This window comes from Molossus molossus, unplaced genomic scaffold (genome assembly GCF_014108415.1).
Source record: "Molossus molossus isolate mMolMol1 unplaced genomic scaffold, mMolMol1.p scaffold_m16_p_19, whole genome shotgun sequence".
Taxonomy (NCBI): Eukaryota; Metazoa; Chordata; class Mammalia; order Chiroptera; family Molossidae; genus Molossus; species Molossus molossus.
Window position 1 is genome coordinate 42,367,375 of NW_023425354.1, and position 27,841 is coordinate 42,395,215.

Sequence of the window (27,841 nt, forward strand, 5' to 3'; positions counted from 1 at the left end):
CCAGGCGGTCAAGAGCTGAGGCTCAGGGCTGTAAGTAGTCACTTTCGTCAGCTCCTCCCCAGTACCTAATCTAGGCTCCACCCCTACGTCTGGAGTCACGGGGCCCCACTGAGCTGCCAAACACAGGCAAGAGTTGAGAAGTAGGAGGGCTGAGAAAGCCAACAGTCCAGGCATGTGCCTGTTTCCCTGACCAGGAGTGACACAAAGCTTAAGAGGCTAGCCTGGGCACCAAAGCTGCAGAGAGCAAGCTACAAGCTTCCAGACTCAGGAAATGGCAGCAACTGCTCCAAGGAATGTTGAAAAGGAGTCATGATTTGCAAGTATTTTGGAGCAAAATTGGTAAATGTGGTCAAAGTGGTAGGAGTGTGAAAGCCCAACCCCCATCTCAGTTCCCAGAGTGTAGGGGATTATTTAGCCCCACAGGCCCTGAATAGGGGTCCTCCTTCCCCTTCAAAGTAGAGCCCAGCACCTTGCTGTTAGCAAGGCCAGCTTCCCACCAATCCTACACCCAGAATTTGAGCTCGGGGGGAAAAAATTAAAAAACTCCAATTTATACAAAATTTATTATTATACTCTGTTCAGGACTACAAGTCACCAGGAGATCAATAACACAACAAGCATAAAATAAGAGGAAAAAGGGGCCAAGCTGCTGAATGTCACCAGCTCGTTTATGGGGGTAAAAGGCTCCAGCCTTTGGGGAGTCTGATGCAGGAGGAGGTGAGGAAACAACTAGGCGTAGAGGTCCTCTCGATCCGCAGAGTAGACCTCGCCCTCCTGCAGAAGGGCAAAGTTGAGGAAGTGGGAGGGCCTGTGCACCTCATGGTAGAACTCTTTGGGGTTTGCCAGCTGCAGCTCGTACTTCATGTTGGGATCATGCCGTACACCTTTGGGTAGATGAAAACGTCCAACGTTAACAAGGTCCACCTGTCTCACCCATCTGGGACCCCTGGGCCATCTCCAAACCAGAGTCAGGCCCAAAGTACTAAGGATGATGGCCTAATTCCATCCCCACTTCCCTCTGCTTCCCTACTTACCCATAAAGTTGTAGTTCCAGGAGGACTGGGCAGGGACCATAAAGAAGCCAAGGAAGCGATCTGACAGTAGCATCTGGACCCTCTCGTAGTGCGAAGGTAGGTAGCCCTTGGGGTTGTTGCCCTTGTCTGTGTTCTGGCGGCCCCATTCATAGCCACTGGGGGTCAGCTTGTAGGCTGTCAGTGTGCACGAGCCTGGTGTGAAGCTGAAAGAGGGGTGAGGATCAAGTGAGAGCTTAGGCCACCATTCTGGGCCCTGGTCTGCGGTGCCAGCCCACCATACTTCCTCCCAAGTACGCTCAAGCCCACCTGCAGGTGATGATGATGGTTTTCTCGCCATCCCAAGATGGGTTGTCAGCCATGATCTTGGCATGGGTGGTGACATCCTGGGGTGATAGCTGGGGGGACTCATTGGGCTGAGTGTGGATCCAACCTAAGGGTTCCATCTCCTATAGGCAAAGAGCAGTGAAAAACTATTTAAAGCCCTATCTGCAGACAGAAATCCCACCCACAAGAGTAACATTTATGCCTTCCCTCCCCGACTGGGACAGCAGAAAGCCCCTGTTCTCCCACTGACCTTGAGGTATTCATGCTGGGGCAGCTGGCTAGGCAGGTGCACAGTCTGGTGGGTGCCCCACTGTGGCACCATCACAATGCAGCGGATTTCTTTCACCTGGGGGTTATCGGGTGGGCTCACCCCATATAGGTATCCCGCAATCTGGAGACAAGGAGGTCAAGAACCAAAATGATTCTTAGTACCAGCCTAGACTCTGGGCCCTTAGCCCTGTGTTTCCTCCCCTTCCTCAAGAACAAGGATAAGAGTTTCTCAAAATGTGGTCAGAATCTACCACATCAGAATCACCTGGGGTACTTGTTCACAACATTAAACATGGACCTCATCTCAGACTTACCACATCAGACTCTCCCCTGAGTGGGGCCCAGGAATGTGCACTGCTCACATGCTCCCCACTTGATTATTTTAGTATCCATAAACAAATGAGCACACAGCTCATGAAAACATCTTTAAAACCAGCACTAGGTGGTATTTTAAATTTTACATTGCCATCAACAAAGTTAAGAAGACTTGTGTTCCTATAAATTCACCCACAGAGGATATTAACAATCTTTTTTTTTTTTTTTTAATGTTTTTTTAAAACTGATTTTAGAGAAGGAGAGATAAGAAATATGGATGAGAGAGAAACATCAACATTGATCGGCTGCTTCCTGCAGGCCCCCTGCTGGGGATCAAGCCTGCAACCCATGCATGTGTCCTGACCAGGAATCGAACCAACGACCTTTTTTGGTGCATGTGTGGATGCTCAAACACTGAACCACACCGGCCAGTGGATATTAACAATCTTTTCAAATTTACCAAACAGAGGCCATAAACGGTGTTTTATAACACATAAATTTCTCTGATTACTAGTAAGGGGGAGCATTTTTTCATGTTGTATTTGCCACTTATAGTTTCTTTTCTGAATTGCATTCATATTCTTTGCCCATTCTTATATAGTTTTGTTTTTTTTCTTTTTTTAATCCTCACCTGAAGACATTTTTCAACATTTTGTTCAGATAGAGTATGAGGGAGAGAGAGAGAGAGAGAAACATCAACGTGAAAGGGACACATTGAGTGGTTGCCACCTGCACAACCCAACCAGGGCCGGGGAAAAACTGCAACTGAGGTACATGCCCTTAGCAGGAACTGAACCTGGGTCTCTCTGGACCATAGGCCGACACTCTAACCGCTGAGCCAAACCGGCCAGGGCCAGTTATCTTTTTTAAAAAATACATTTCTGGCCCAGCTGGTGTGGCTCAGTGGTTGAGCATCGACCCATGCACCAAGAGGTCACCAGTTCGATTCCCGGTCAGGGTACATGCCAAGGTTGTGGGCCCAATCCCCAGTGGGGGGCCTTCAGGAGGCGGCCAATCAATGTTCTCTCTCATCGATGTTTCTATCTTTCTCTTCCTTTCCCTTCCCCTCTCTCTAAAAATAAATAAAGAAAAAAAAATACATTTCTGTGAATTCCCTATTCTAGATCTTAACTCATATCAACAGTTATGCAAATGTTTTCTTTCTGTTTTTAGTTTGTCTTTGTGGTACCGTTTATCACACACAAGTTATTCATTTTGATTGTGGTTTTGTGCTTTGTGTCTTATTTAAAAGACTATCCCAAAACTAAGGTAATAAATATTTTCTTTTAATACTCTATAGTTCATTTAATATTTTACATTCAGATCTTTACTCCACCTGGATTTTATTTTTTAAGTGGTGTGAGGTAGGGATCTAGATTCCTTTTTCTGATCACTTCAATATCATAAGGCATCCTAATCCTACAGACTTTTTTTTTTGGTACGTGCCCCTAGCGGGAACCAAACCCGGGACTCTCTGGTCTGCAGGCCGACGCTCCAACCGCTGAGCCAAACCGGCCAGGGCCCTACAGACTTGATATACCATATTTATTATATACACATGAAGCATTCTGACCAAATGCTATTATCTTAATTGTCATAACTTTATAATGTTTTGATATCTGCTTGAGGGGGCCAAAACCCTCCTTGCTGTTTTGGCTATACTTATATTTACTTTTCCATGAATCTTGAAACCTTATATTCCAGGAAATCTTAAGTGAGTTTTAGATACATAAAATGTCTGGGCATACACCGCGGCCTACTCAAGCACACTTACTCACTTGGGCCCGAAGGTCAGATATGCAGATGAACTTCTTAAGCACATTCTTGGGAAGGATATAGGTGTAACCAGTCTCCTTGATGTCATCAGATGAAACATAGATGTGATTAGTCCTTAGGTGCAGGTTGGCAGCAGAGATGGCCCTACAAACAAACAGGTAGGGTCAGCATTTCTCAGTCCAAGCACCTTAGGTAGCACCAGCAGGCCTTCCCATCCCTACCCCTCTCGCCCCATACAGTACCTGACCCTCCATTCGGTTTTAGATGAGAAAGTCTGGGTCTCATAGTTGCTGGTGGTAGAGGTGATGATCTCATCACCGTGCTTGTTAACAGTGCGAGTCTGTGTTGCAGTCAGCTGTGACTGTTCCTTGGTCTGCTTCTCAATCTCAGCTATCTGCTGCCGCTGCTGTGAGGGCGCTGAGATCTCCATACCCAAGATGATGTCACGAATTTCCGACTGTGTCAGTGATGCCACGTTCACACTGTGGGGACAGTGTGGGTCACACCACAAGGATCCCTTCCCCTTGGTCACTTCTGCCTCAATGTAAGTTGGTGGTACAAAGAAGCCTACATTACCCCAGACAATCCTCAAGTGACACTTGTAAAGGAAGCAAGCCATGGAGACGCACTAACACTGGTAAGATGCCCACAGCTCAGGATGGCCCTGTGCATGTGCTCCTTTCAGCCACGTTCAAACCCGCTCAGCACGCACACTTCCCACTCTTCTCAATAAAAAGTGCCCTAGCACAGGACAATTCTCAAAAAAAACAACCACCCTGAAACATGTTCTCAGAGCTGGTACTGTCAGCCAACCTATGAGACATTTGGAAATCTACAGAGACTTTTGTTTTCCACAATAACAGAAAAGAAGAGGGGAGAAAAGTATGTGTGCACTGTGTGGCTGTGGTACCTAAGGGTCTGAGATGTTAAAACTTCCTGTGATGCGTGGACAATAAATACTCTGCTCAAAATGGCAACAGTGCCTCTGCTGAGAAACAATGCCCAAGGTTCAGAAAAAAGCCCCCAAACAGAGACACTTCCTCCACTATATGAAGATACTGCCTTCCTTTCTTCTCCAGGTATCTCCCAGAACAATTTCTTGAGAAATATCTAAGCCTAAATGTTTAAAAAAATCCAGAAACCAGCTATTTCACCCTTTTGGCTCTTCCATCTATCTCCCCACCACCAGTGCTCACTTGTTTTTCTTGCCATAGTCGGCCAAGATAAGATCCTTGAGCTGCACCTCCACCTTAATCCACTCCTCATCCGTCAGAGTGGGCCAGATGTGGTGTGGTTCTGTAATAGTAGTCTTGTCTGGCTTCAGGATCACCTTTGCCCGGTCATTGTTCACATGCAGGGCACGTAGAATCAAGATGAGGCGGGAGAAAGCCTGGGAAAAGATGAGGCAGCGTGGGGAGGTCAGCCACTTACTGTTCTTCCGCCTTCCTTGATCCTATTCTTTCAGGGAACCCAGGGATTGATTTTGAACTCTAAGATGCTACTCCCCACCCTGCCAAGTTGATATTCAGAGCACAGAGTCACTGTCCACAGGCTGAAGATGTGAAAATGGCCCCCATAAGGAACCTGTGGTTAAAACCAAGGCACAAGATTTTCTCATGGCCCCAAACCTACTCCTCTTAAAGTGACCCTCTTCATGAGGTGGCTTCATACCGTGTAAGATGAGATAGTCTTGAGCCAGTCATCATAGAGGTTAAAGAGAACCATCTGGGGCTCAGTGGCTTTCAGGATGAGGTCCCCAAACTTTTCCACCTTGAGACAAGCCTGGAAGGGGAGCTGGAGCTCTGATCCTTTGATCACAATATTGGGGAAGTCCAGCAAGTGCACCTGAAACGAGATAAAATCCAAGATTAGAAACAGAGCCTGCAGGTCTTGGTCTTCCTTTCTTCTACCTCATCCACCGCTCACCTCCAATGGATCCAGCATGCCCTTTCTGGTGACAATGATCTGCTTAGGCTGCTCCTCCACAGGGAGAGATCGGATCAGGGCAGCCACCTCCTCAGCTGTCTTCCACTTAGCCAACTAAAACGCAAGAGAAAGAAATGAAAATTGAGTCTCCACCCTCCCAGGTAAACTAGAACAGAAGATACTAGCCTTAAATAATCAAACCATGTTTCTACTGAGCACTGCTATTCAATGTTGGGTACTACGGAGGTAAAATTAAGTGTCAAATGGTCTTGCCCAAAAGAGTTTTTCAACCTAGCTGGCTATATAAAACTCACACAAGCCAATTTTTTATTATACTACATTATGTTAGGGACAAAAGAAATTAAGACTAAAGGTCATAAAGAGCTGCACAAAAACAAAACAAAACAAAAAAACATCTGAAAGGCATTATTAAGACCATGATAAACAGAGGAAAGAGAGTTCATTCTAGAAAAAAAATATGTGAGCAAAGCCACAAAAGTGGAGAGGAGCATCAGGGTTTGGGGATAACAGGATCCCAGACTAATTACAAGAGGAAACATGCTATAAGGGAAAAGAACCTGTGGCTGGACAGGTTACAGCCCCGTCAGATATCAAGTGTCTAGGAAGCCAAAGAGGCGTTAAGAGTTAATTCAGCAAGAAAGTACAACCAAGGGCTTTGAGATAAGAAGAAATTTGGTGAAAGTGACATTTTAAGAATGCTTGTTCCGCCCTGGCCGGTTTGGCTCAGCGGTTAGAGCGTCAGCCTGCGGTCCTGAGAGACCCGGGTTCGGTTCCCGCTAAGGGCGCATACCTCGGTTGCAGTTTGTCCCCGGCCCTGGTCGGTTGTGTGGGTGGCAGCCACTCGATGTGTTCCTTTCACATCGATGTTTCTCTCTCTCTCTCTCTGTTCCTCTCTCTCCCTCCCACTCTACCTGAACAAAGAATGGAAAAATGTCCTCGGGTGAGGATAAAAAAAAAAAAAAAAAAAAGAATGCTTGTTCCCTTTAGAAAGATGACTTCTGGTAGCCCCGTTTGAGGTTAGAGGTAGGAGATTCAGAAAGCAGAAAGACCAGCTGGTAGGTAATGAAGGACTTCACACTCTTGGATCTCCTATAGGAGAATAATTCCCAAGCTAAGTAATTCAAGGGAAAAGTTCAAATGAGATGCCCTCAACGTTTCAGAGAGAAACAGGAGATTCTCATTTTCTCTCACACGTACTCACTCACCCTCACCCACACCCACACCCATATACCAAAAATTAAGAGATAAGTTTCTACAGCCTCTCTGTTCTTTAACTGGCTCACCTGACCCAAACGCTTCTGTCCAGCCCACACAGATGTGTGGATTATCTTGAGAAATAGCTGCCCTGTGCGTGGGTTGAAGATGAAGATGGCCCCATTGATGGGCTTGGTTGTCAAGTTCCCTTCAAAGGTCTAAAGAATGATTACATCAGTTAGCATGGCCCAGACACAATCATCCTGCCTTCATTCCAATATGTACACACTTGCCCGAACACCCTCCCATAGGCATTTAGAGTTGTACATCCCTACACTGCTTGTAAGCCTTCTCACCTTGTGAATGGTCACTCTGTAGACATTAGTGTCATCCACAAACCAAATAATCTGGTTGGAGAAGAGTTCACCATAGTTCTGAGAGGACAGATAGGGCTCAGTGGGCTCAGATGAGTAGAGCTGCAGCCCCTTACGAATCCGTTCACGTAACACGTACAAGGCAGGGTTTGCCTTCATGATCTTGGCCATGGCCTGCTGTATGAGAGGCTTGCTGCCTGGGAACCAATTTCCATAGGCACTGTGGAGTTAGAACAGGCAAGAAAAGTTACACAAGGCTGGTAGCCTCAAGAACAAGGCAAATGACAAACAACAACTCTAAAGAGGAGGAAAAGACTGTTGGCCAGGCTAACAAGTATCTGCTTGTTACACAGAGAAGAGAGAGTCAGTGACCCAGAGGAGGAAAGAGCCAAATGTCACCTCAGACAGGCAACCTAAAAAACATGTATATATCAAAGTGTGGGGATGATGAAAAATACATGCTTCTGAGCCCAACCTTACCTGTGCAGGTTATAGGCCAGGTCAATGGCAATGAGCACACCCGTGGGTGAAGGGTAGATACTCATGTTGTCTGTGGTGTAGTCCAAGAACTTGGCCCGGGCGTAGCGCTCAATGTCATGGGAATCATAGTCCCCCCAGCGCAACTGGATGTCAATCCAATACTTCTGAGTGGTGGTGCTGTCCATCACATCCCTGAGGGTGGAGAAGGGTCAGGAGTCCAGGCTTCCAGGAAGCCACTGACACAACCACAAGAACTCTCAATCACTACATCTAAATCTTAAAACCAACCCCTCTGCCTGTTTCATGTCAGTAAGACTCCCCAGAGAATCAGCAGACTTGGTTGAGGGTGTCCACAGGATCCAGCGGTAGCACTGGCTCCAAGTTACAAAGAAAGACAGGCAGGGACAATTCCTAAAGCTAGAATAGTAAAACTAAGATTCCTGGGTGCCTAGGTCTGGGTCATAAGGGACTTACTTGGAGTCTGCCAGCAATGAAGGCCGGGAAACATTCCACTTATAGGAGGCAAAAAGCAGGATATCTGCACAGGAAGAGTTCATTTTATAGGACTTTCGGGGATGGATTGTCTCCTTTTGTACTGTCTCAATTTCCAGTGCATCCAGTTCCTGATCAAACACCTGGAAGCAAAGGTGGAAAGGTTATGACTGTCTATGGAGGCCCTTACAATAAAGTCTTGTAGCCCTGGCTAGTGTGGCGCAGTAGTTGAGCATCGACCCATGCACTGAGAGGTCACTGGTTCGACTCCCCATCAAGGCACATGCCTGGGTTTCGGGCTCGATGCCCAGTAAGGGGCATGCAGGAGGCAGCCAACCAAGGTTTCTCTCTCACTAATGTTTCTATCCCTCCCTCCCTCTCTCTCTAAAAATCAATAAAAACATTAAAAAAATAAATACATAAATAAAATAAAGGCTCGTAGAACTGAATATAATGTGGCACCTGGTAAAACAATACAGAATTCTCATCCTCAGAGCTTCCAGGGTAGATTTCCTGTACCCAAAAGAGGATGACTTTTCATGGCATCCCCTCCCCTCAATTCTAGCCCACCTGACACAAATCCATAACGATGCTCTCATGGATCTTCTGCCACAAGTGAGCTCGGAAGATCTGGATGAGAGAGATCTTCAGTGTGGGGATCTTGCCGTGCATGAAGATACCAGTCAGATCCAGCTGCACCTGAAAGCCTACGTATACCTGACAGGAAGAGGAGAGTTACACTACAGATCAAGAGTGGTTCTCCTAACATAATTAAGTAGAAACACTTGTTTTTAGTTTCTGATCTTTCATATCTACCAACGATACTCACATTGGCTCGGTTGATGGTTGGAGACCACCAGAGGGTGAATCTACGATTGGGAATCTGGTTTAATCCTGATCGCTGAGCATTAGTTAGCTTCTTCCACTTCATAGACTCCTCAAAACCACTGGCCTTCTCCCTAGGAAGCAGAAAGGACCAGGAAGTGATGTCGTGCCATCTCCCAGAGTGTTGCTGACCTCCTGGGGATGGCTGTTTGGAACACCCCATAGTAGAACACAGGCACACAAGGGACGAACGAGCTCAGAGAGTTGTAATAGGTCCCTGTAAGGGGAGAAGAGAATCCTTACCAGAAAAGCCCTTCCCAGGTAGGAAAGTAAGTGCCCTTGAAGAGTGTGTGTTCCAGAATGCCTTCCACACCACCCAGGGCCTGGATCATATCTGTACGGTAATTGTTCAGGTTCCAGAGCTTCCCATCATGCCGCTGGTGTGTCCACCAGAAAGGGTTCTGCTTCAAAACCTAGATAGCAAGAAAAGTATGGTCACACTTCTAAGTGCTTACTGCCCCATGTTCCTGCCACGGCCATGGAGTCTCCTAATTCAGGGAAATCTCTCCATTATCCCTTCCATGTACCTGGTACTGCTTAAAGTCAGTTCGAACACGCCAGCCCTTATCATAAGCCAGTGTGTGCCGGTCCTTCTGGAAAAGGGTGTTGATTCGAGGAATGCCACGATCCCATGAATCTTCTAGATCTTCTAAGGTCAGTCGTCTGCCCAAAAAAAAGACCAAGTCAAATGTGTGCTCATATGAAGAGTTCAGCATTCCTCCTGACCACAGGTAAACAGGGTCAGATGTAGAATCTACTTCCTTATCTCCACAAAAATATGTCATGCAGGGCTCAAAGGTCAACCCCCACCTCCACAGAACTGCTATGTCCTCCTGGATGCCCACCTGTTCTGAGCAATGGCCTCTTGTCTCTTGAGTGCATACTCAGCCCAGACCCGCTGAGAATCAATAAACTCACTCTCCCATGGCTGTATGTAGCGGTACAAGTTGGGAATCAGCTGGTCTTCTTCATGGCTCATTCCTGAACGAAAATGTGTGATACCTACGTCTGTCTGCTTGGACCACCTGTTTTGGGGCACAACCAAGATTAGAAAAATACATAAATAAATAAATAAAGCCTAAAAGTAAAGAAACATCCCCTACCTTTCCTCAGGTTTTAGCAAGATTTTCAGCCAAGTCCTACCTGAGGTCAGACTGGGGGATAAGCACATGGCCCATTGAGAGCATGCCGAGTCCACCCAACTCCTTAGGGGTGTAGAACACAACAGGGGGGAACCGACTTGGCATCTTAGAGTTGAGGCCAATCTTGATACGTGTCTGGATCTTGTTCTCACATTTCACCAGCAAGTCCAAAAGCTCCTGCGTGTTCACCACAGCCTCCCGAAAGTATGTCATAAGGCCAATAAGAGCTGTGTTCCACTTATTCACAATCTGAAAATAGCGGGAAACAAATTATAGATGAGCTGGGGGGGAGGGGGAGAGTGATAGACTGTTTAATCCAGTTAATTATGTTGTCTCTAGTTCTCAAGAAAGATTTCAGCCCTCGCCAGTTTGGCTCAGTGGTTAGAGCGTCAGCCCGCAGACCAGAGAGTCATGGGTTCAATTCCTGCCAAGGGCACGTACCTCGGTTGTGGTCGTGCTGGTGGCAACCAATCGATGTGTCTCTCTCATATCGATGTTTCTCACCACCACCCCCCCACTCTGTCTAAAGATAAATGGAAAAAAATATCCTCAGATGAGAATTAAATTAAAAAAGAAAGATTTCAACTCAAGGTCATTAGGGAAGTATGTATAAATAAAAACCACTGAGGGATACTATTGAACACCCACTGGAGTGGCTATAAAACAGTGACAAGTGTTAGTAAGAATTGGAACTCTTATATACTGCTGGTAGGAATGTGAAATAATAAAAGTCAATTTGAAAAACAGTCTGGCAGTTCTTCAAAAGGTTAAAACAGTTATCATATATATCAGTAATTCTATTCATAGGCATATACCCAGGAGAAATGAAAATATATGTCCACACAAAAATGTGTATACAAATTTCATAGCAGTATTATTCCTAATACTCAAAAAGTGAAAAACAAACAACAAAGAAACAAATGTCTATCAACTGACAAGTGGGTATACAAAATGTGGTATATCCATATGATAGCCTATTTATTAAACCATGAAAAGGACTGAAGTACTGATATATGCTAAAATATGACTGAATCTGCCCGGCCAGTGTGGCTCAGTGGTTGAGCGACAACTTATGCACCAAGAAGTTGCTGGTTTGATTCCTGGTCAGGGTACATGCCCAAGTTGTGGGGCAAATCCCCAGTGGGGGGCATGCAGGAGATGGCCGATAGATGTTCTCTCTCATCGATGTTTCTATCTCTCTCTTCCTCTCCCTCTCTAAACTCAATAAAGAAAAAAATTATTTAAAAAACATTAAAAAAAAAAATATATATATATATAGAGAGAGAGAGAGAACAAAGAAGTGTAACTAATAAGTGAAGACTAAAGATAAATTAAAATAATAAAAACACTCAATCCAAAAGAAATCAGGAACAGAGGAAAATGCAGATAGAATAAAAACAAGATTCAACTATATACTGTCTACAAGAAATGCACTTTAATTATAAAGACGACACAGGTTAAAAGTAAAAAGATGGAATAAGACATCCAGGCAAACACAAAACAAAGCTAAAGTGGCACTACTGGTATCAGACAAAGTAGACTCCACAACTGAGAATTATTACCAGGAATAAAGAGGGTAATTTCATAATGATATAAGAAACAATATTAAGAAAACATGCCCTGGCTGGTTTGAGCAGTTACAGCATCAGCCCGAAGACCAAGGAATCGCAGGTTCAATTTCCAGTCAAGGGCAAATACCTCATTTGCAGGTTTGATCCCCGGCCCTGGTCGGGGTTGTGCGGGAGGCAGCCAGTAGATGTGTCCCTCTCACATTGATGTTTCTCTCCCTCCCACTCTATCTGAAGATAAATGGAAAAATATCCTTGGGTGAGGATTAAAAAATAAATAAAAAGAAAAATCAATGGGAAAAACATTCTGAGGTGAGAATTATAAATAAATAAATAAATAAATAAATAAATAAATAGATAGATAGATAGATAGATAGCATAAAAATAAAAATGCCTGCCTTAACTTCTGTCTCCCTCTAGGTGGCATCTAATGTCTTTCCTGCCCCCAGCTATGGCAAATTGAGAGTGCTTGCTGTCTCCACTCCCTCACTTCCCATAAAGCCTCACCCGCTGCAGTCTGGCTTCTATCCCTACTATTTCTGAAACAGCTCTTGCTAAGGTCACCAATGACGTCCAGACTGCCAAATCCATGGATACTGCTCAGACCTTATCTAACTGAAAGACTCTTAGGCAACTGCAACTGTTAACTGGTCACCCATTGCTGACAGCCTTGGACACCATGACCCAGCACTCTCCCAGTCTGGCCACACTGCTGCTCAGTGTTCCCAATGGTTCCCAACTCATCCCTCTGCTCTTCTCATTTCTTATATTTTCCCTGGATAATCTTGCTCACTCTTTCAACCATCTTCTTTATGCTGACAGACTCCTAAATCTACATCTTCAACACAGACATCTTTCTCCAGGCTTCAGGTTGTAAAATACCTCCACTCGGACTTCCTACAGAAACCTGTAAGTAACTCCTGACTACTCTTACGTTCTCACCTCACTTCTCTCCCTGGAGCTTCAAACACATGGTATTTTTCATCAAATCTAAGAGACCCATCAATTAAAAAATCACTAAGGGGAAAAAAATACACACATACACATATGTATATATCTATCATGGAACTAGAGAAATACCTGGATGTTCTTAGGAACTTCAAACTTTTTACATCCTAAACTAAATTCATTTATTTCCCCCAAAACCTGCTCTTCTTTCTGTAGTCTTTACTTGGTGACATCAATATCCACCTTGTAACCCATGTCAAAAACTGAATGTTATTTTTACTTCTTCCTTTCCCTCTGGCATACCACCACAATGAAGCTCTGCTGATTTTACCTGCTAACTACTTATCAAATCTGTTCCCCATCCTTACTTCTACTTTCACATTTAAAAAAAAATGTTTTTATTGATTCTTTAGAGAAAGACAGAAACATTGATGTGAGAGAGAAACATTGATCAGCTGCCTCCTGTGCGCCCCCCACTGGGGACCAAGCCGGCAACCCAGGCAGACATGTGCCGTGACCGGGAATCGAACCTGGACCTCTCAGTCCATGGGACGATGCTCAATCCACTGAACCACACCGGCTGGGCTACTTCCACCATTTTATCTGGACTTTGGCGGTAGTTCCCAACCCTGATCTCACGTCCTATTTCTCTAACCCCACCTTTCCCACAGCTGCAAGAGTGAACCACCTAACACAGCAATCTAAAACAGTCACTCCCACGGCTTAAGACCCATATAGAACTCTTTTTTTTTTTTAAATCCTCACCCGAGGATATTTTTCCATTGATTTTTAGATACAGTGGAAGAAAGGGATGGAGAAAGAGAGAAACATCGATGCGGGAGAGACATATCCACTGGTTGCCTCCCACACAACTCCGACCGGGGATTGAACATGCAATCCAGATACGTGCCCTTGAATGAAATCGAACCCACACCCTTCGGTCTGCAGCCAAACCAGCCAGGGCCAGAACTCTTAATGAGGCATGTAATCAACCCCCTTCATGATCTGGCTCTTGCTTATCTATCCAGCCTCCATCTGCTAACTGTTTCAACTCCATGATTTACTCAACTTGTTATAGACCACTGGTTCTCAACCTGTGGGTCGCGATCCCTTTGGGGGTCGAATGACCCTTTCACAGGTGTTGCCTAAGACATAACAGTAACAAAATTACAGTTATGAAGTAGCAACAAAAATAATTTTATGGTTGGGGGTCACCGCAACACAAGGAATTGTACTGAAGGGTCGCAGCATTAGGAAGTTTGAGAACCACTGTTATAGACCCACATATACCATGCTAATTACCTCTCCATACTTCTGGCTAAAGGAATGCCCTCCCTCACCACCTAATCCTATTATTTCTTTCAGGAAGCCTTTCCTCTCCTTCTCCCAGAGTAGGCTAGTCAGTAAGCTGAGTGTTCTCACAGATTCCCAAATAATACAACAGCTCGTTCTCCAGACTATGCATCTGTGTCTCCAACTAAGTAGGTGAGCTCAATGAAGGCAGACTCTGGCTTATATGTAGTATGTCCACAATGCTTTGAATGCAGTAGTTATTAACAAGCACCAATAGAATGAATGAGATACGTAATTCCTGTTATCTGACCCTCAGAGGGAATAACCAACCTAAAGGACAAACTTTTTCTTTGCACTATACTTCAAAAGAATGTATTATGAGGAATTTTAGGTAAGGAATATTAATATACAATACATCCTCAAAAGCATCATGAAAAAATTTAAAGCATTCTTTGTGTCGCATATTCAAAGGGATATAAAAGTCAGAATGAAAGAAAAATGCTACAGCAAAGTTATCATTCTAAGGGAAACCAGGATGATGTGACTTTCTTAAAAACCTACCGAGGCACTTTATTTCTATGTATGTGTATTATATTCCTAAAAAAGGAATCCAAGGATTTTCCATTCTTTGTTTTATTTTTTCAAAGATTTTTTATTGCTTTTTAGAGAGAGAGGAAGGAAAAGGGAGAGAAAAATACTGATGTGAGAGCGAACATAGATTGGCTACCTCCTGCACGCACGTTCTCTACCAAGGATTGAGCCCATAATCGGGCATGTGCCCTCAGCACAAATCGAATTAGCAACCTTTCAGTGCACAGGATGACGCCCAACAAACTGAGCCACACTAGCCAAGGGCGTCCTTTGTGTTTTTAGTCTTGCTTCTTTGTGGACCATGTTACCAGCGGAAGTTGTCAGTAAGATGAAACCAAACTCACAGGGAGGGTGCAGATTATTCTGCCATTTTCCTAGATCTCTGAATTACACATCAAATCTGAGACTGACCACACCTGTTTAACCTGCCTGTGAAGTCCATAATTTCCCCAGCTGTGATCAGCAGTGCTTTCAAATTCAACAGTGTAACCCTGCCTCCTCATCACAGTTAGAAACTGGACAGTGACTTTGGAGCACAGCCTAATAAGAAGCGGGTGTTTCCCTTTCTTTTTGGCATTACTGATGCCAGGACATTCACGTACATCACTATAATAGCAAGGAATGACAGTGGAAAGGGCAAGATGACTTTTTAAACCTTGAAAAAACTTAAGTATACACAGTCAACAAATCCAGATGCCTTCAGCTGGGCCTTTGGGAGCAGCTGCAGGGGAAAGAGACACTGAGACAGCTAGTTATACTTGTTTTTCAAAATGCACACTATGTTACTGTTTAAAAGATGAGTTATATGACTTGGATAACAAGCCCTTGGAAAAATGTAAAAACAGTGATTTTTATTCAGATTTAAAAACACAATTTCAGCCCTGCCCTGTTTAGTTCAGTTGGAGCCCGTAGACCAAAGAGTCACAGGTTCAATCCCGGTCAAAGGGCACATACCTTGGTTGCGGTTCCATCTCCAGCCTTGGTCAGGGTCATGCGGGAGGCAGCCAGTCAATATGTCTCTCCTCACATCGATGTTTCTCTCTCTCTCTCTCTCTCCCCCCACTCCCTCCCACTCTATCTGAAGATAAATGGGAAAAAAAAGTATCCTCTGGCGAGGATTAAAAAAAAAAAAAAAATACAACTTCAACTCTTGCCTTTAAAGAATCATCACAACTACACACAGAAGTAGGCTGCAGAAATCCTACAGGGAATTCTCAGAAAATAACTGAGTCGATTTGACAAAGCATGGAGATGCTACAGAGGACAAGAAAGGAGAGCAGACCAGGGTCAGGGTTGGGAGGAAAGTGGGATAGGGATGTAGAGGACATGACAGATGCTGGGACTGTCTGATATACCTTGGTGAAGGTGGTGGAGCCAGAGGCCATCAGAATTTGACGCACACGATTGTGGAAGCGCTGCATTGACTCATCGTCCACACGCAGGAAACACTGGGCTGTCCGCTCCTTAGTAACCTAAATCACAAGACCAAGGTTAACTTGTCTCTGGAAATGTCATAGGAACAAGGACCAACTCTGACCACCACTATGCCCTGCCACCCAATGAGGCTCAGCTGCCAGATAATGAAAACTTGTGTCGGTGTTCCTCACTCCCATTTACCCCATAGGTACAGGGTGGCAATGCTATGTTGGCCCCCTTCCCAAGTTGTACCTCATTCTGTAGGTTCCAGACTCCATCCTTGTGGGTGAACTCCTCATAGCTGGTGCGGCATTTAGGCAGAATGCGGCACTCAAAGCCACACATGTTGAACAGTAGGTTGGGGTTGTCCTTACTGTACACGGACACAAAGCTGTTCTCCCACTGAACTGTAGTCACTGACCGTGGCAGACGATTCTTGATGTCCCAGAACACTGCCCGACCCCTGCCAATAGAAAACATGGTCGCGTCAATCTCCTGGAAGAAACTTCCCTTCAAAGGGCAGACTGATGATATCCCAACAGAGTACATTCCTCCCACCCAGTACACAACCTCATAAATTCCCTCTAATTGTTCTCTGAATCCCTCAAGCCAATGTTCTTCCAGCTCCCACAGCCCCCACTTAAACTTACAAGTTCACATCATGCTTCATGAGGCGCATGCGGGCATCTCGGGGCCAGCATTTCTTGTTATTATAGCCAACAATGTTTTCATTGTTGGGGTCAGGATGCTCTGTCAGGTAACGCTGGATCAGGTCTCGAGCCTCATCTGCTGTGAACCTACACCAGACAGAGTGCATTGCTGAGGCCCCAGTACACTAGGACTTCATGAGACAGACACACAGCTGGAAAGATGGAGCTCGCCCCAAACCCATTCCCGACTCACAGGACTTCATTTCATTTTGGAAACCCAACTCAGCAGAAAGTCAACTAAGGTACAAGAGCCACTTTCAGAGTGGCATATTCCTCAATGCCTTGCAAGGATAAGAATCCAGCCTGGCCAGTATGCTCAGGTTGAGCACTAACCCATGCACCAAGAGGTCACCTGCTGATTCCCAGTTAGAGCACATGCCCAGGTTGCAGGCTAGATCCCCAGTAGGGGGTATGCAGGAGGCAGCAGATGCATGTTGCTGTTTCTCTCATCAATGTCTCTCTCCCTCCCTCCATCTCTAAAATCAATAAAAAACATATTTAAAAAAAAAAAAAAAAAGAGTAAGAACCCAGGTAACTTCTCACCTGAAGAAAATATGGATGCGATCAATGTATCTGCAGAAGAGACGGATTGGGTGGGCAGCCTCAGTGGCTATGTCCTGGAAACTGAGAAAATCATTTGGCATCTGAGGGGGCCCAGCCATCTCACTGGCCCGGTGTAATCCCAACACAAGCAAGTCCATCACCAGGCCATAGTACTGCACGATGAATGAGGCAAACTGTAGGCCTCTGATGATCCCATATGAATTCGTATGGTTCATGTCCTAGAAAGAAAGACTTGAACTCTTAACAACTCTTAACCCGTGACCAAGTCCCAAGCTTCTCCAGAGCACACTTTTGTCCTCCCTTCAGCAGAACCTAACTCAATGGGCCAGATACCTCCCGCACAATTCCTTGTTACCCTGCCCCTAAGACACACCTTATAGTTGATGACGACATTGTTCTTGGCTGTCATGTAGTCAGCTATATTGTGGTCTACAATGAGTCGCAGCAGTCTATTAAGCAGAGTCAAGTCGATCTTCTCATACATCTTCTCAAAGCGTGATTCCAGCATGACATTGCACTCACCCTCACTGGTCTCCCACACGTCCTGCAGGTTATTGATGCCTGAGGAGCAAGCAAGACAGGTCTCTAGGATGTTAGAAATTCCCTTTCAGGACTAGTGCCTATAGTAGCTATCCTATTCACACTAGCACTCTGTTCATTCATCCAAATTTCTAGGAGTGCCCTGGCCAGTTTGGCTCAGCGGTTAGAGTGTCGGCCTGCGGTCTGGAGAGACCCGGCTTCGGTTCCCGCTAAGGGCATGTACCTCGGTTGCAGTTTGTCCCCGGCCCTGGTTGGGTCCTGTGGGTGACGACCACTCGCTGTGTCCCTTTCACGTCGATGTTTCTCTCTCTCTCTCTCTCTCCCTCTCCCACTCTATCTGAACAAAATATCGAAAAATGTCCTCGGGTGAGGATTAAAAAAACAAAACAACAACAACAAAAAACAAATTGCTAGGAGTGTCAGCCTTGTTCAGTTTAACATCAACACTTATTTCCTTGGTACCAAGCAGTAAGAAAGCAATGAATTATGCTGCCAGAATGAGAATATTTATGTAGAACTCAATTCATTTCCCTTCCTTATGAGTGACCCCAGAAAAGTTTTACCTTGGCACCACTTATAAACAAGCAGAGGAGGAGGTTCTGTGTCGGCAGGCTTGATCCAGGGTGGGAAAAGGCGGCGCTTGTCAGCTTCATACCACAGGTACTGGTCCAAGTAGGCATCAGTTATCTTCTCCAGTGGTTCCACATCATACACTGGCACCAGGTGGCTATAGAGATCCATGAACTCAATGCCTACCTGTGGGACAGGGAAGTTGGTTTACACCAATCCACCAATCACCTGAGGCAACCTGCTACCCTGGGTGCCATAAATGAATAGCAGAGCCAAAATAAAACTTGGGGGAGGGGGCGAAGAAGGACATCTCACTTCTTTAAAGGCTCTTTGTGTGAGAAGGTGACGCTTGATGCGGGACAATGCCTCATGGGGGTTGTCATAGGCTTGCTCGATCAGCCCTAGCTCTTCCCTCTGAGACTGGTTTAACCGAGACTTCACACTGACAAGGCAAAAGAAAAGTGAATGAGAAAACCAAACCCAGAAAGGATTGAGGTTAAACTGTTCTTTGGACTCTGATGATTATTTCATTCTCCCTGTCACCTTCCCAAAGGAACCTATCTAATCCACTCCTCCTCACCTGTAAGCTTCTTTGAGCCGTTCCAAGGCCAAGATGAGCAACTTGGTGTCATGTTTATAGGAGAGTGGGGGGAATGGGATGGGTGAGAACCTACGGCTTTCCAACCAATGCACAGTGGTGGTATACACTGCCACCGCTTCCTCTGCTGTGATGTAAGGCCCGTCCTGCAAGGCAGACACATAATTAGCCTCTCACTGTGGCCAATCTCTCCAGCATAAGGCATGGGCCCAACTTTGCAGTCCACCCTTTGCCCACCTCCCTCATAACCAGCCCAGCCCACTCTGCCAACCTTCAGGTAATTGTGCTGCCGCTCCTGTTCTGCCTTCAGGTAGAGCCGGGTGAGGCGGCCCAGGTTCTTTTTGCAAACAGTCTTGTCCACAGTGGCCCCACGGCGGATCCGTTCTCGGTTGTAGTGGGCAGTGTTGGTCCACCAGTCAGCCTTGGCCTTCACATATCGAAGGATCATATTCTCTATGGGTGTTGGCAGTCCAGGGACCTGAAAGTGCAAAAGGCACAATGAGAAAGTGATGGGAGCTACACGACCCCCTCAGAGCATCCAGGAGTGGTAATCCTAGTTCCGGAAGATGATGTCCATGTCTCCTCAGACTTGTGGAGATACCCACCTTCCAGGGAATGTTGGCCTTCCAGCAGCGCCAGGCTTCACTGAGGTGCTGCAGAATTGTCCGGGCCTTGTTCTGTTTAATCCCCTCAGGCATCATGTCTAGAATGTCATGCATCACAGCTGCCCGAAGCTCAAGGTCAAAATGTGACTCCACTCGCTGCTTTGTTACAGTCTTTGCCACCCCCTTTGAGTGTCGGCCTAGAAGTGAAGTGATTAAAAGATTCATTGCTTTTAATGAGTCTCTACCTTCATGCCCACCTCACTAACCATGATTACAACAAAATAAACAGAATACTAGGTCAGACTCATTAGAGAATGGGATTTAGAGGTAATCCAGCAGGAAGGGGTTCTCATTCTCAAACAAGGGCAGGGGACAGAACAGGAACACATATGACCTACCCTTAGAGAAATAATGGGAGATGTTGGACAGAGAAAACCACTCACCTTCAAACTGCCGGGCCAGGAGGTTGCCCAGCCATCGTTCCAGCAGAGGGGTGATGCCACGCATGAAAAATAGCCAGACCCGCCAGCCAGCGGCCCAGAAGCCACAGCCAGGGCCCTTCCCTACAGGGCCCTATAATTCCAAAAAGAAGAATACAAGTAAGCAATTCATTTAGACAACAATAAAAAAATGGCCCAAGATGGGACAAAACAAAAGGAAAAACTCTGGGATTTCAACAGCTAAAATGGGATAAATGGTAAATTTTAAGGCAGAAATCAGTAACTGATATTTCCTATTTAGACCCAAATGTGAGCTTGGTGATGAGGATGATAAGGGAAGGGGTGCTGCTGAGAGTCACAAAGTGAGGGCAGTAATGACAGAATCGAGTTTTTCTCCAAATAGGTCCCAGGAAAGCTGTAAAAATTAAAATGAATCTGAGAGAGTGAGTGTATGGGCAGGGTCCCCACCGTGTTGAAGCGGTAATAGATGAGATGCTTCAGGTCCTTGCACATGCGAATCTGCCGCATCAGCTTGTATTTGTACCGGTACATTCCCGTCAGCTGCCCCACATGAGCAAAGATATACTGCAATCCATCTGCCAGCTGCAACACAAATGCCCCATCAGGCTTTAAGCTCAAGCCAGCTCCACAATCAGCCCAAGCTTCACCCAGCTTCTCACCTGGGGTATGGGCTGGGGATACTTAGCCTTACCTGGAAGGCATCCACATTGCCCAATCGATACTGCACATGGCTATCTACCACCAGCTTAGTTAAACGTAGAACTTCTCTACACAGATGGAAAGCATTCCCAAAACGAGATTTCTTTCTTTCCTGGAGAAGATGCCAAAAACAGAAAAAAACATTAATCGTCAATGGTCCCGACTGGATGCATGCCTTCTTTGGGGGCCAGAGCAAAACCAGTCCATCCCTCAAGCCCAGGAGACCCTTTAGGTCCAATGCAGGCACCTTGGTGGTGAGCGTTTTGACAGGCTTGAGATTGAAGTTGTAGTCCAGGTGCAGATAGTTAAGGTTTTTACGGTGAATGAGAAGGTTGAGCATGTTGTAGCCCTGGCGGCAAACCTGCAGCCCCACCTCCACCCAGTCCAGCTTTGTGGACTGAAAGAATTTGGTGGCTTTGAAGGAGCGGAACAGATACCTGGGATGGGAATGAGGAGGAGAGTGTTAGCCTGTGGATTATCTTTGGAACAAAAGAAGTCTGAGCAGGGGCCCTCGGGCACCTTACCTCTTCTTTTGGGCTTTAGGGGGCCGGTGTTTCAGGGCATTAAGCACATAGTACTTAAGTAGCTTCTGGTAAGAGACCCTCACTTTCACAGGCTGCCCAGCAGGACAATGCTCCCGATACCTGGGAAAACAAACCCATAAAAGACTGGCCCCAATTCTCCCTCCAGCCATTCTGATAAAGGCTGCATGTCCACCCAGTTGGAGTTTTTCCTCCTATACATCCACCACCAGCGCCCCAGGTAGAACCTTACCAGTTCTTGACAAGGGGGATGTCCAGGGCACGGCGAGTACGACCAGAGCGCAGGTTGAAGGGCCGTGGGGCCCAGAGCAGGGCAATGCCATTGGCTGTATTGTCCGTGTACAGAGGTGTGTCCTTCAGGAAGGGCTCCACAAACTCTGGGAGCTCAAACTCCTCATCATCATCTGGTAACGGTTCCTGGCTCTGAAAGAAGAATAATACCCAAGGGTTTAGCTCTCACTGAACTGGACAGAAACCTGGGAAGAAAGGAAAATTCTCTGGGGCCAAGCAGAGTGGCCACTGCTGCCATGGATACTAAGCTGCCTGACAAGAGAAACCCTAGAGGGACAGGGCAAAGGAGGCCAAGAGAGCACAGAACAAGCCAGGGCGATCCAGGAAAGCAACCATCACTAGTCACAACCCAACTGACTCACCACCAAAGCTCTCCCAAAGGAGCCAAATACTGTAAAAAGTAAAGACTGCTATAAATTCCTGACCATGCTCAAAACACTGGGCTTGAGGAAGCAGATCTGTTCATGTTAAGAACACAATGGGGCCCTGGCCAGTTTGGCTCAGTGTTTAGAGCATTGGCCTGCGGTCCAGAGAGACCCGGGTTCAGTTCCCGCTAAGGGCATGTACCTCAGTTGCAGTTTGTCCCCAGCCCTGGTTGGGTCGTGTGGGTGGCAACCACTCAATGTGTCCCTTTCACGTCGATGTTTCTCCCCCCCACCCCACTCTATCTGAACAAAATATCGAAAAATGCCCTCAGGTGAGGGTAAGAAAAAAAAAAGAACACAGTGGGCCCAGCCGGTGTGGCTCAGTTGGTTAGGTGTCACTCCATGTACCAAGAGGTAGGTTGCTAGTTTGATTCCTGGTCAGGGCACATGCCCAAGCTGCAGGCCCAGAGGAGGTGAGTAGGAGGCAGCCAACCAATGTTTCATTTATGTTTCTATATCTCTCTGCCTCCCACTCTCTAAAAAGTCAATAAAAACATATATTAAAAAGAAAAACACACACACCATGGAACATACATGAACATCAAAAATACTCTATGTATAACAGCCAGTCATAAAAGACCACATATTGTTTAAAAAGACCATGAATTGTATAATTCTATTTATATGAAATATCCAGAATAAACAAACATAGAGACATAAAGTAAATTAATAGTAGCTTAGGCAAGGGAGGTTTGAAGGAAATGGAGAGTGATTACTAATGGGTACAAGGTTTCTTTTTGGGATAATGAAAATGTTACAAAATTGCCTCAACTGATGGTTGTGCAACTCCTTGAATAAACTAAATCCCTTCCACTGAATTATATATTTAAATGGGTGAACTGTACACTTCAAATGAATTGCATGGTATATGAATTAAATTTCAATGAAAGGATTTAAGGGAAAAAAGAACACAGTGGAAACTGACCAGAATGAACTAGAGTCCCAGAGGAGTAATGATAAAACTCAGGTGGATAATCAGAGACCAAAATTATACCAGTAATTTGGTTTGAGCCAAGTGCTGAACTCTCAAATTACCTTATAGTTCGAGAGGTACCACTTAACAGGATGGAAAACACATCTCCCTCTGATGAATTTTTATCTAGTAACACCTCAGCCACAGTCAAAAAATTTCTCTTGGAAGAGCTAAAGTCAAATGTCCCTTCCTCTCACCTTGACTGAGTGCCTATGGGAAATTGGGTTGATCAAAGGATCAAAGTAGAAAGCTGGCAAATCAGGATCCTCAGTTTTGATGAACACAACATTAGGAGTGTGGTACCTAAAATGAAAGAAGAGTTAGCCAAAGTTTTCCTGCCCTGGCCCAACCTAAATGCCAGCCTTCTCCTTTTCCCCAACTGTGTTCCAGCTCTCTTACCAGGTGAGGTGGACATGGTGTGGAAGGTTGTTGTACAAGTAAGGAAAAGCAATCTTGTATTCAGTGCGGATAGGCTGCCGGATGATGATCTTATTAATATCATTGAATTCATTCCAGTCTTCATCCCTAGGGTACAAAATCAAAGATGAACAGACTAGTTGGACAGTTTGGAAGCTACAATGAGATCTTAAGGATCAAGATTAGATTTCTTTTAACCCAAGAAGCCTAAAGTCCCTACTCTCTCCGACTTACTGTAGGTTGATATCTCGAACAAGAGGTTCAAATTTGGGGCCTCCAGGAATGGCCATATTGAGTGCCTTGGAAGTAAAGAAAGCCTTCAGATCAAACAGATAAAAGTAGTTGTCATCCACCAAGTCTGTCAGGAGCTGATTGGCCAGGCGGTAGAGAGTAGACATCATGGGCAGTGTGAACTGCCAGCGCTGATAAGTGGAGCCATTCACATACCTAGGGAAAACAGAGAGACCCATGTCAGCTAGCCAAGCCACACTACAGACTACTCTCCCAGGACTCCTGGATTTCAAAAACTCTCTCAGGAGTGGTAACTCCAATCACACTCACTTTCTGCTGTCCCTCAATGGCTGGTGGTCATAGAACCAGTCTAACACAGGGGCATCTTCCTCAGGGTCCAGTTCTAGCTGAATGGCCTCCAGTGGCTCAACATCTAAGATGTTGTCAGCATAGTCCAAAGGCGGCTCCTCATCATCAAAAGGGGGGAAACGCATTCTCTTGAAATGCCTCCTGTCTCTTTTTTCTCGCCGCATCATAATCCACATTGACCTGGAAGCCAACAATGTCACACAATGGGTTCCCACCCATTGCAACCCAACTACCACCACCACCACACACCATACTCCAGCTCTTCTCACCCCCACTGGGAAATGTAGACAGGCTCAATGACCCAGGGAATCTCGTTGACAAAGGAAATAGCTCCAGTGATGTGGTAGAGCACAGGCACATCCCGAATCTGCTCCCAAGGCATAGGCATGTTCTCCAGGAGTTTGAGGACGGCATGAGGCATGTACTTTAGGGCACTGCAACATTAGGAAGATAGATGATTAGAAGTCACAAGGTATTCTGCTACCAGTCTTATGCAGAAAAGTCACATGGTATCACAGTATCCCCTCTCCAATTGTACTATTCTTCTTAAACTTCAGCCCCTCTAAGTCAACAGCTGCCCCTCTAAAGAAAGCTTTTAAGCAGTCTCATATTCTATTCTCTCTGAACTTTCCCATAAATAAAATATTCACCATACTTTATTGTAACCATTTGTCTCATGTCTGTCATGCCACTAGACTATCGAGAAAGGGCATTACTTCCTGTTCGCCACTATATCCCTAGCACCTAGAACAGTTCTCAAAAAAGTTTTGAAATAAACAAATCTTGTCTTAGTGGTTAATGAACTGATGTTTACAATGAACTGGTTAATATTTTTGTGTCCAAATGGAAAAGGGATTTACTAAGGTATCTGTACCTGTACTCACCCAGCTTGGAGCCATAGAAAAATAATAGTACAGCTACCTCAGGAGTTAATTACTCCTGAAACTGAGAATTCTGCTCTCTGAGGAGGTACAGGCAAGAAGAATGCACAAAGTGCTGCTCTGGGTTGCAACTCTTCCAAAGATAGGGACCAATGGGACAAATTAAAACTACGGTCCCAGCCATGGCCAGCTAGCTCAGATAGTTAGGGCGTATTCCCAATATGCCAAGATTGTAGGTTCGATCCCTGGTCAGGGCACATACAAGAACCAACGGCTGCATGAATAAGTGGAACAACAAATCCATTTTTTCTCTCTCTCTCTCTCCCTCCCTGCCCAAATGATAGAGCAGCAATCCAAGACTGCACCTTATGGGAGAGGGAGAAGGGAAAGAGGCCAAACTCCAAATGAAATAATCCCAGGATGTTCTTTACCCTAAGTAGACCCTTTTGTCATGGCGAAACTTCCTGTTGGTCATGTCTCCATGGTCTCGAATGATCTTTCTGACATGTTCTGGGGGCATGTCTTCCTTCTGAGCATCCACAAATCCAAACTTCCGTTTCTCGGCATAGCGCTTGGCCTGCAATTGCTGCCATTTTCGGGCTACAAAGACACCTCGGTTAAAGGACTGCACACCCGTAGTCTAATCATACCCATCTCTTCCCTAGGGCGAGAATCCTCCAGAGTATATAAAAGAGGGGCTGGCATCCAGCAGGAACACTCCCTGGTAATTCTCATCATCTTGCTCTTTATTTTTCCCTTTGTCACATTTATTACTGCCTGACATTTATGTTACAGTTTTTTTTTTTTTTAGTTTTTTTATTGTCTATTTCCTTCAGAGCAATTTAAACCCTTATAAGGGCAGGGGTTCTAACTGCATCGCTATTACATCTCCATTGTTTAGATTAGTGCCTGCAAAAATAAACGCTTTTAAAGACCTGATTAGGTGAAAAAAAAATAAACGGGGTGGGGCTAACACCTAATGTTTTGACACTTGCAAAAAAAGATAAAAAGGGTTCCAAGCGGTAGCACACGCGCACGCGCACACCCGTCCCCACGTCTCCGACCCCGCAGACAACGCTCCCGCACGCTTTCTTCACCTTTCTCCTGCAGCTTTTCCTCCGACATGTAGTCCGGCAGCGGGGCTAGAGGGCCAGGTACCGGATTACCCGGCCCTCGGTAAGGAAATACTCCGGCCATTCCCGGAGGATCTGGGGGGCGGCAGAAAGAAAAAAATTAACAAGCAATAGGGCCTGGGCCCACAAGAGGCGCAGCAGGAACGCGTCGACCCCGACAGCCTGCAGTCCTTTCTCGCTTAGAATGGACGCTGCCCAGCCCAACCCTTCTGGCTGCTCACCCCAAACCCACCACGCCTCCCGCAGCCCCTTAAAGCCCACCACACACCTCCACAGCCCCTCACACAGACCGCCAATTGCTGGCAACGCAATGGCGGCCAGCCTACGTCCGCGCCGCGTTCCCAACTCCGGGAAGTGCGCAACCCAGGTTCGGCAATTGACCCAATAGGCGTCGATATCCTCAGACAGATTAGGGAGCTCACCAATTAGAGTTGCAGATCTAGCCGGAGGGGGCGGGTCTATAGGCGGAATTATTTTAAAGCAGGGGGTGTGGTCGAAGTGGACACAAGTCCCGCCTCCCGCTTTCTGAGGTTGCCTTTGGGGCCTCTCGCAGACCTCTTCGTCTTCTCTGCCACTGGCCTGGGACTGCGGGAGACCAAAGCTTCCAGAATTTAGTTAAATTTGTCAAAATTTGCACATTATTCTGTGTCTAGTCTCATAATGTTGGCTTGAGGTGCAGTACTAGCTCCCAGTCAACCAATCCTTTGTTCGTGCATATTCTCATTCATTCAACCATCATTTATTGAATACCCACTATGTATTCTTGGGAATATATCATGGGAAAAAATAATAACCTCACTGAACTCACGGGGTAGCGGGGAGGCAGACCAGGTTATTAGATGCGTTGTGATGGAAGTTTGGGGGTAAACCCTGCCTGCAAAGTCAAGGAAGAGTTTAGTCAATGAACTTAGAAAAATAATTGGACTTGGGGAAATTACATGGCTGAGTGCATTTTTCTGTCTCCCTCTCCATTCTTCTTCTTTCTCTCTGCAATGATTACACTATGAAGTGTATAGAGGACCCCTATAAATGCTTCTTGTATCTCTCAGGCTCTGCCTGTCTTGCTGCCTGAATTGCTCTCCATTTCCTGCCATTCTTGGTTCACTTCCCATCCTTCTTGCTCCGTCCTTTGGTAACAACTGTCAATCTGACATAACAGATAAATTTGTTTGAACTCACACCAAGTTTATTGTGGAGAATGCAGAGGAATTGTGACCAATACCGCCTCTCAATTTAGTTTGGAATTTTGGGCTCAAAGGTGAAATAATTAGAAAAATGCAAAGGAGGTCCAGGCAAGTGCTAGCTGGTGTGGAGGTTCATACCGTTCATAAAAGGCAGGGGAGCATTATCATAGATTTGATGGAAATGGGTAGATGTGAAGGATTTGATAGGGAAAGGAAAGGAAAGAAAAAAGAATCACAGGTGGTGGAAACTGCTAGAGTTAGAGTTTATTTTATTGGATAATTTTTGTGTTTGAGCCAAACTGACGACATATGCTGGGGAGCAAGATCTCAAATACTCTTAGAGCTTAGAAAGAGGAACATGGCATGCTCTGAAAAGAGCCAGCCCATCAACCTGGCTTCAGTAAAAAGTCCAGAATCACCATTGTTATCTTCATAATCGTCACTGTAGTGAAGTCTTTACCATCTATATAAAGTTCACTGTGTGCCAGTTATTGTTCTAAACCCTGGTAAAATCCTAATGTTGTGTATAGTTTCATTAGTAGTATTGTACTATTCATGTCATTTTGTGATAATGTAAATTTCCTAGTTTTGATTGTCCT

At 45.6% G+C, this 27,841-nt stretch overlaps 1 protein-coding gene across 1 annotated transcript; it reads right to left on the reverse strand.

Annotated features, from left to right (window-relative positions):
* Positions 1 to 544: 544 nt before the first annotated feature.
* On the reverse strand, positions 545 to 26,401 carry PRPF8 (pre-mRNA processing factor 8). The gene is made up of 43 exons (XM_036268008.1): positions 26,327 to 26,401; positions 26,023 to 26,133; positions 25,357 to 25,525; positions 24,314 to 24,478; positions 24,006 to 24,224; positions 23,679 to 23,891; positions 23,427 to 23,552; positions 23,225 to 23,330; positions 21,571 to 21,761; positions 21,321 to 21,440; positions 21,044 to 21,233; positions 20,789 to 20,908; positions 20,545 to 20,679; positions 20,080 to 20,209; positions 19,637 to 19,833; positions 19,303 to 19,509; positions 19,014 to 19,177; positions 18,749 to 18,875; positions 18,427 to 18,619; positions 17,697 to 17,884; positions 17,303 to 17,541; positions 16,700 to 16,846; positions 16,302 to 16,512; positions 15,989 to 16,105; positions 10,235 to 10,482; positions 9,937 to 10,116; positions 9,619 to 9,754; positions 9,335 to 9,504; positions 9,036 to 9,165; positions 8,777 to 8,923; positions 8,189 to 8,349; positions 7,715 to 7,906; positions 7,217 to 7,454; positions 6,950 to 7,078; positions 5,646 to 5,759; positions 5,391 to 5,564; positions 4,916 to 5,109; positions 3,962 to 4,201; positions 3,722 to 3,863; positions 1,609 to 1,749; positions 1,341 to 1,480; positions 1,035 to 1,237; positions 545 to 884 (listed from the first exon to the last, which is right to left on the reverse strand). Exons 2-43 carry the CDS (start codon positions 26,120 to 26,122, stop codon positions 730 to 732), a joined length of 7,008 nt encoding a protein of 2,335 aa, XP_036123901.1. The 5' UTR covers positions 26,123 to 26,133; positions 26,327 to 26,401; the 3' UTR covers positions 545 to 729.
* Positions 26,402 to 27,841: the final 1,440 nt, after the last annotated feature.